The following is a 9,493-nucleotide window of genomic DNA, read 5'->3' on the forward strand; positions in this document are numbered from 1 at the left end:
TGTAAGTCATACCTGAAATCCTCACTGTGCATGGTACATAGTAGGCACTCAATGTTTTATCTTTTAGTGGCCACCAGAGAGCAGTGAAGTAGAGTCAGAGGTTAATCCCCAAAGGAAATATATATTATAGAAGAAGCAAATGAAGTAGCCAAATAACAGTTTATTATTAAGCTAAAATATAAGTCTCTATTGATCAATATACTTGCCTAAAACAGTGAGGGTGGGGATCAACTTTTTTATTTAAAGTAGGTAAAAATGAATCCTTGTGTATTTTTTTCATATAACAATTTATTCATGATAGGTCAACTTGCTCTAATAAATGAAAAATAATAAAAACTGGCCAGGTCAATTTTTAAAGCTGATTCTTGTATATTTTTAAACCTCATAAAATTTAGCTGTCAAATTGGTAGTCTTTTCAAAGGATTACTTGGGTGATGTCTTTATAATGGACTATCCATGAGTATCATGTTAAGATAAATTTAAGGTAAATTTTCTCAAGATATCTGAACTCCCATGTTCACAGCAGGATTATTCACAATAGCTAAGACAGGTAAACACCTAAGTATCTGACAGATTAATGAATAAAGATGTGGTACATACATACAATGAAATATTATTCAGCCATGGGAAATAAGAAAATCTTACCATTTGCAACAACATGGATGAAATTGGAGGACATAATGCTAAGGAAAATAGAAAGACAAATACTGTATGACCCCACTTAAATGTGGAATCTGAAAAAAATATATATTTTTTTTTTAATTTAAAAAGTAAAACTCATAGAAACAGTAGAATGGTGGTTACCAGGGGCTGGAGAATGGGGAAAATGAGGACATGTTGATCAAAGGGCACAAACCTTCAGTTATAAGATGAATAAGTTCTGGGGATCTAATGTACAGCACAGTGACTGCAGTTAATACTGTCTAGTATACTTGAAATTTGCTATAAGAGAATAGATCTTACGCATTCTAACAAAAAAAAACAAAAAAAGGTAATTATGTGAGGTGAGAGATGTATTAACATCATTTCACAATGTGTATATACACTGAGTGGCCAGATTATTATGATCTCTGAACGCATAATAATCTGGCCACTCAGTGTGTGTGTGTGTGTGTGTGTGTGTGTGTGTGTGTGTGTGTATATATATATATATATATATATATATATATATATTAGAGGCCCGGTGCATGAATTCGTGCATGGGTGGGGTCCGGCCAGCCTGGTCAGGGCGAGGAGACATGGGCGGTTGGCTGGCCTGCCTGCTGGTCGAACTCCTGGTCGAGGGGACAATTTGCATATTAGCCTTTTATTATATAGGATATACACTAAGTGGCCAGATTATTATGCGTTCAGAGATCATAATGATCTGGCTACTCAGTGTATATATACATATATATATATGTTTGTGTGTACATATATATACACACATACATATAATCATCACTTTAAATATATAGTTTTACTTGTCAATAAAAGGTAGATTTCCTCAAAATCATGCTACATGGCAAAAATAAAGTTCCAACTCCTGACCGGATTCCAACAAGTAATTAGAAGGCCAACTCACAGTAGCTGTAGGTTTCCATGGAGTACACATTCTCTACCTGGCTGCTTCACTCACCACAGATGTCAGTGCTAATTACAACAAAAAGGACCCCTTTCCCTTCACCTTGAGTAAGGGGTACTGGAGTCCAATATCCTAACTGCAGTCAATTGTTTGGTGCGTTTCTTTAAAAAAAAAAGTTTGAGACACTAGTAAGAGTAATATAGTAATAGTCAATTTTAACACAGTAAGAAAAAAAAATGTTCACTTAAAGAATACCAATAAAACTTGGAAGCACATCATGACATAGGATGATTGATATAAGAGTTTACATCCCCAGATTGATTTTTTGCTGGTGGTAGTAGAGGGAAATCAGCTTCCCAAATATGTCAGTTAGTGCTTATTTTTAGAAACTTAAAACACACAAACACACAGATTAGTAAGAGCACTCTTGGATAATAAGCAAGTTATTTATGTGGTTTTCTTGATCAATCAATCATTCTGGCAACAGAATCATAAAGCAAAGTAGATTGGGACTTCTACACACCTTCTTCTAATGTACTTTTAAAGTAACTGTATAATTTAGACTAAAAAAGAAAAGAAAAAAATAAGTTCCAGCTGTCTTGTGCTTTTTTAAACTTGCAAGTATTAGACTTTAAAAACCTGAAATGTATTCACTTAAACACGCTCCCATCAGCATTACCAACAACACTCCATTATCCATTTTGGTACTGCCTCCAGATGATTTTTAATCCCCGCCTGACTTCTCCCTACCAACAAGTACTTGGATACCATCTTTACCCTGCCTGCCCCCATTACTTGGTTGTGCTTAGGGAATTATAATTACAATGATCTTGCCTTTAGAACATCCTCAGAGCACAAAGCCTCTTTGTATGATTGGGGGTGAGGGGGGCGCCTTCCAGGCTCCACAGCAAAGGGTGGGTGGTGGCAACACAGGCAGCAATGAAGGAAGGGGAGCTGGAACCACTATGGTGACCCTTGGGTCTGACTCAATATTGTTTGAGGGGTTTTATTTGTTGGGTGCCCAGCCAAGAGCTTCTGTAAAGCTTCTGTACCCCACCCATGGGGGAAACAGGGGATGGGGCCTGTCCTGACTGATGGATAGATCACCACCAAGACCAGAAGGCCAAGGAGCAGAAGGAAGCATTAAAAAAAGGGAGAAGCCTGGGTGGTGTGGCTCAGTGATTGAGTGTCGACCCATGAACCAGGAGATTGTAGTTGGATTCTGGTCAGGGCACATGCCTGGGTTGTGGGCTCCATCCCCAGGAGAGGGCATGCAGGAGGCAGCTGATTGATGATTCTCTCCCTCTCCCTTACTCTCTGTGAAATCAGTAAAAACATATTTTTTTAAAAGGGAGAAAAGGCACAGCTCTATACTGTTCTGAGGAACTCAGGCAGTGAAGTCTCTGAGTCTCTGACAATGAAGGCCATCACTCCAGTGAATCAGTAGTTAGTATTGGTTGTACTGCTATACAGTAGGTGCTCAAATATGTATTGAGGTGACAACAAAAATCTACATAGGAAGACAAATTTATAAAAATGCTTTTTTTGTTAATTATGACAGTCCCAACTTCTATTTGCAAAAGTGATTATGAAATGAATACTTGTTTTACTTAGTCTATCCTACTACTTCCAGTCTAGTTTTCAAAACTGCTCACTTTATAGCTTTTGATAAAACCAGTTTCTACTGAAGACCAGTGAGCACCATCTGCAGACAGTGAAATGAAAAGGTGCTGAAGCAGAACTGATACAGACAGGCAACTTTCAACTCAAGGAACTCCCTAAAGCACTACAAAACATCTTCTGCTTAATTACTTGCTACTCTCTGTTCCATGTATATTTATCTTCCTCTTACCACTTCTTCCCTCTTTTTTTTTCTTTCAAGAAGGTCAAATGATTATATATATAAAAACTCACAATCTCTCCCATATCCCCCCCATCCCCCATTTTTCCCCACAAAAGCAGATGAAGCTTTCCATATAATGACTGGAGGGAACTATAATAAACCCTAGTATAATCCCATCATTCTCCTCCTCATCTGCCCAACATCACTCGAATTAACTATTCTAAGTAGTCGCTAGAATAGCACTAATATTCATTTAAGCAGAACAGGAAAAAAAAACAAAACTGCTTTAGGTACGGCCTATAGGTGAGAACTGTTTATTCTCCTTGTGTGGGGATAAGACTATTTTAAGCCTTTTTTGTTTTATTTACATACATTTTCTTTAAAAATTTTCTTCAAAATAGCAGCAAAACCACAAAGGAACTCTCAATCACCCTCAATCATGTTTTAAAATAATAATAAAAAAGATAACAGAAACCACTTCAAATGTACCTCTCCCTTGAGCCTGCAGAACAGCACTCTTCCATGACAACTGTTCTGAAAAACACACTGCTATTATTTGAAAAAGCAGTAGAAAGTCCAGTCTTGTCCTTGGTTCAGCACTCCCCCCTTCTCTCTCTCTCCAAGAAAAAAAATGAAGCAGCAGGAAGTATAAACAACCACTTAATGGAAAATACAAATGGGTAAATATTTTTTAAATTGGCTAAAAAGCCTCAGGTCTTAAATTCAGAAATGCTATGTAGGGGGGAATAGGAAGAAGAAAATAAAATTGTATTTCCCCCTCAAAGTGAGCACTCTAAGGATGCAAGAGCAAATGTGGTGCATAACTACTTTCCTTCACTTACCAGATGTTTGTCTCTTTAACAATTTTTCTCTGTCTTAGCATACATTATAGTATTTTCTAAATAATTTATTCTGTACTATTTCTCCAGCCCTATAACAAATTTTACAATGTCAAACTGAACTCTTTGGTTCAACTGAGCATGATGATGAAAAGTTCACAAAGAGAAAACTCTTGGAGCCACAGGCCCAGCACCAACCAGCCCTCTTTACAGAGCCCACGATGAGTATGAATGGCACAATTAGTTACAGTTGGACCAATAGCTCCAAAACTACAGGCCATACTACATCATAAAGCAGTTTGTGAGAATTAGAAAAGGACATTTCCTCTCTGAGGGGACACAGTTGCATACAAGGTCTTCATATTGGTAAGTGGAGCATAGAATGGATTTCCACTCAAAACAGGTGCCCTTGTGCTGGGCACAATCCATAAAACCCTGCACAGCAGCCCTGCAAAAGTGTATCTGGGGCAACACTGCGCCTCCAAAGTAGGTTTTCAGAAAAAAGAACTTCATCAAAGACAAATAGGCATTTCCCAAATTTCATTACCAGAAATCCTCACATTTGTTAAAGAAATTAATTCCTAAACATATTAGGACTAGAGCAAATGGTTCTAGCAGAGAAGGAAAACTAGCAAATTTGGGAGGAAGGAAACTTCCATCTTGAGGGATAATCAGTTGTTTCCTAAAGCCCCTAATCTTTAACTATAGGTTCAAATAGCTGAAATTCAGCTGCAAGTCAGTTAATAAAACACTCAAACCATCATTGTCACCTGCAGAGAAAGGCATGAGGACATACATTTTACCTCTGGGAGTTTACTGATACTTTCACCAAATCTACTAGTTTTCCTTCTGTTAGACCCTTTTTGGCTTCTCCTATCCTAACTATAAAACCACATATTGTGACACATTGGTTAAAGTTTGTAAAACCTGCTAAATAGTGGGTAGTGGGCCCCTCAGCTACCTGCATGAAAATAAGAGGAAAAGACAAACTGGATTATGAAAGGTTTAACACTCAATGGTTTCCATCCCTATCATTATTTTATGCCCTACAAAAGAGCTAAGTATCACATGGATCCAAATTAGTCCCAGTTATGCAGGAGGAGGGAGCTAGACAGGGGCAAAGCTGAGATGGAGTACAACCCAGAATCAGAAGGAGCATAAGGCAGTGGATCTCAATTTTTAGTGGGCATTAGATTCCTGGGTTCCCCCCCCCCCCCCCCTACAACTGATAAGTCAAAATGTCCTGGAGCATTCATATTTTGATAAAGCTCAAACTGCTGACCTAGCTACACTAGAAAGTTTAGAACCACTGGGAAATCCTCCACACCTATCAGCAGTCCCAAAATAAAAGTCATCCATCACAAAACTTGGCTTTACAGGTCAGAAGCGGGTGAGAAAAGAATCACCTGCCTGCATGCCTAATAGGCTGTACAGGACTAGAGCCTGTGGCTAGTTTCATTATTATGGGACAAAATCCATGTGCTCTATAAACAAGAACACTTTTTGCATGTGAGAAATATTTCAAACACGTGAAAATATTTAAAATACAATGAATACCTTTGTACCCTACACCCAAGATAAGAAAATCTTAATTTGCAATTATCTGATTTAGATTTTTTTAAAATAATAGAACATTACAGTATAAAGCTCTCTGTGTACCCCCTCCAATCCCATTCCTCATCTTTTCTTCCCAGAAATAATCACTACTCTGAATTTGGTGTTAGTTATTACCATGCATTTTTAAAAAATATTTTATTGATTTTTAGAGAGCGAGATAGGAACATCAATGAGAGCGAAACATTGATGGGCCACCTCCCACACTCTCTCACCAGGGATTGAGCCCACAACCCAGGCATGTACAATGACCAGGAATCAAACCAGAGACCTCTCAGTGCATACCATGTGTTTTTGTAATTTTACTATGTAGTACACAGTAGCCACAAACAATATGATTTTGCATATTTTCAGATTTTATGCAAGTGGAAATATTCTGTAACAATTGTTACTTGCTCCCCCACCTGATGTTAAGTTTGTGAGATTCAACCATTTTAATGTATGTGGCTATAGTTTCTTTTTCACAATGCTATAATTGTGTGGGACAATCTAACAATTTATGCATTCGCCTGTTGGTGGATAGTTAAGCTGCAATGGTTATTCTTGTACTTCTTTTGTACTTATTTCCTGTACAAGCGTGCAAGGACTTCTTAGAGTATATACCAGAAATGAAATGGACACTTTGAGTAAATAGGTACCTTTGCCTTCCTTCAACTAAACTTCACTATATTACTCTCCAAGGTGGTTGAACCCATTTACATTCCCAATAGCAGTATTAAAAGTTGATTTCCCCACAACCTTACTAACACTTTATTATCACAGCATTTAAGTTTTGCCAATCTGATGGCTGTAAAATGGCATCTCACTGTTGTTTCTATTTGCATTTCCCTGATTGCAAGTCTTTGATAAATTTTCATGCTTTTATATATATCTGCCAAATATGTGTTTCTCACATTTTTTTTTTAGAAAAATCCAACTCATCTTGTCTGAATCGGGCAGTTCTTCCCAACAGCCCCCACAGCTGGAAAGCTGAGGTACAGTAGGGCAGCAAGAAAACAGCTGACTTAAACAAGGAATCATCTTGGACAAAGGGCCCTAATTAATGCATTTGCTAATTAGTCTTCCCTCCTCTCTTTTGTCAAGCCTTACTTCCAAGACATTACCATGGGCCCGCAGCCTTAGAACAGGAGAGAGAATGGAGGTGGGGTGTGTGAAAGCTAAAACATTTATGTAAAAGTACTAGAACTGTCTTTACTTAAAGAAATGAAATACCTATTACTCAACCTTGTAGGATACCACTCACCTCTAACAGACAGCTTTCAAACTCATCACATTTGGTTGCCTCTTTGAAACATCCCAATCTTTTTCTCTAGACTAGACACTGTCCCCTCCCTTTATCCACCCTTTCATCTCCCCTCCCCCACAATGACCCCCTCCTTCCCCCCCCATTCTACAGCTACTATTTTCTAGCTCCTCAGGACCCTTTTTCATTGCCTTTAACACGTAGCACGTTCGCTCTCTCCCCTTTCCTCCAGAATAAGTCTTCTCCTTCCCTTTCCAAGGTGCACCCATAGTAAAAACAACCCAACTAATCCCCAACCCAAAGAAAAATGGGAATCCCGTGCAAGACGTGGTCCTGCGTTACATGCCAGGCAAGCCGGAGACTTGTCCCAATCCTCCCAGCTTCCTTTCCCCTTCAGGCCTGGGAATGACTCTTTCCCTGGGGGTTCTGCAAGTTTGACAATTCAGATCACGGGGGGAAGGGGGGGGAAATTCGTTCCGCCTTCTGTGTCAGAAATACCTTTACTAACGCCATATATGCACTGCTTGGGGCATGAACAGAACTCGGGCCATTTAGTGGAAAAGACACCTTACGGGAGTCTCCACAAAAGGAGGCAGACCTCCTTCCTATTCATTCCAGCTGGGTTGGTTTAGTCCGGGCAGTGGTGGGAAGGTGGCCTGGCAGAGACCAAACGGTCCCCACGAGAAGTTTCCAAGCGCTGACCCACGCACTCGAGAAACCCTCTCCCCCCGCCCCCAGCACACCCATCACAGAGCCTCTTCCTCCGTGGCTCCCCTAACCCGCTCTCCAGGGCACCACCAAGCCCCCAAAGCGGCCCCTGCTGCCCCCTCCCACCCCGCAAAAGACCCATTCTCCTAAGCCAGCCCCAAAAGCGTTGGGTGGGTGTGCCTGGAGCCAGGGGCCGGGGCCCAGGACCCCCTCCGCCCGGACCCATCTCCCTCCGTTCTCGGAAGCGGGGGGCTCTTCCTCTTCCCGCCCCCCAACCCTCTCTCCCTCACGGCCCGCGCCGCCCAGGGTGGCCCTGGTCCCAGCCAGGATAGACACCCAGCAGCGACGTGACCTTGGGCAAGTCACTTCCCGCGGTGAGCCTCAGTTTCCTCCCCCGCCTAGCGGAGACCTGGAGAGTCCTGCCCGGCCGCCAGGGGGAGGGGGCTGCCCGCCAGGGGACGCTTTGTGAGCCGCGCGGCGGGGACACGGCTCACTGGGCTCGGGGGCCGGACAAAGCTGACCCGGACCGCGCTCCGCCCACCCCGCGGGGCCGCCCGGCTGGACCACCGCCTGTGGGCCCCCCACCCCGGGGCCAGCCCACACCCCTCCCCGCCCGGCCCGCCCCTGGACCCGTACCTGCTCCCAGCGCTCGGCCGCAGGCGCCGCCACCCTGGGCGCCCGCCCGCAGAGGCCCGTGGCCCGGAGGGCTGAGGCGGCCGGCGGCGGCGGGCTCGGGCCGGGGCGGCGGCGGCGGCGGGGGGCGCGGGGGGCGCGGGCGGCGCGGGGGCCCGAGCTCCGCGGGGCCCGGCCTGGGAGACGACGACTGAGGCTGGAAGTGCGCGGCGGCCGCGGCTGCTGAGGTGGCGGCGACCGCGGCGGCGGCGCTTCCGCTCATGGCGGGGCCGCGGGCAGCGGCTCCGGCTGCGACTCGACTCCGGCGCGGCGGGCGCTGGCTGGGCCCGGGCCGGCGGCGGCAGCGACGGCGGCGGCGACGGAGGCGGCTCCCGGACGGGGAGGAGGCGGAGCCGGGAAGCGGCGGCGGCGGAGGGGGCGGGGACACGGAGGGGGCGGGGACGCCGCGCCGCCGCGCCAATGGGCGGCGTGCTCCTCGGCGGCGGCTCCCGGGCCGGGCCGGCGGGGCCGAGGGGTGTCCTCGGCTGCGGGCGGAGGCGGGGGAGCTGGGGTCCGCCGGCCCGAGAGCCGCCTCTCGCGGCCGCTCCTCCTCCGGGGCGCGGCCGCGGGCCTCCCGAGCCAGGCGTCGGGCGACCCCGGCCGGGCTCTGCCTGGGGCTCCGCGGCCCTGCTGACCCGACGCCGGTGTCCGCGCCGCGAGTTTGCCGGTTTGGGGCGGCGGGTGGTTGCTGTTCGCCGGCACCCCCGCTCACCGGCCTCCCACTCCACGATTGTGCCTCCTTGGCCTCCCTCCTCCTCCTCTTCCCCACACCGTAGGCACAGTCTCCTCTCCGTCTCTTGACTGTTTCTTCAAAGTTTTTCCCTTTCACACACTTAGGAGTGAAACTTCCTTTCGTAGGCTCCGTCTCAGAGATCAGTCAGTCCCTGCGGACCCAGAGAGGATAGCGGAGGCAGAACCGGCCGAGGGGAGATGCCCTGCTTTCTCTAAGCCTAGAAACCATCCTGAATTATGAACATAAGCCAGCGTGGCTCAGCCCTGGCCCCTCGCCC

At 45.5% G+C, this 9,493-nt stretch overlaps 1 protein-coding gene across 2 annotated transcripts in view; it reads right to left on the reverse strand.

The window, feature by feature from the left end:
- RNF38 (ring finger protein 38) overlaps positions 1 to 8,706 on the reverse strand; it is a gene marked incomplete at its 5' end in the record, with an annotated part of 109,437 nt that extends 100,731 nt beyond the window's left edge. For both annotated transcript variants that reach the window (XR_013960667.1, XM_080669631.1), the window contains one exon: positions 8,448 to 8,706. Coding sequence is in view for 1 of the 2 variants with exons in the window: in XM_080669631.1 (XP_080525757.1) it covers positions 8,448 to 8,706 (259 nt within the window). The remainder of the gene's footprint in view (positions 1 to 8,447) is intronic.
- Between the last annotated feature and the right edge of the window lie 787 nt (positions 8,707 to 9,493).

This window comes from Plecotus auritus (genome assembly GCF_963455305.1).
Source record: "Plecotus auritus genome assembly, chromosome: 5".
Taxonomy (NCBI): Eukaryota; Metazoa; Chordata; class Mammalia; order Chiroptera; family Vespertilionidae; genus Plecotus; species Plecotus auritus.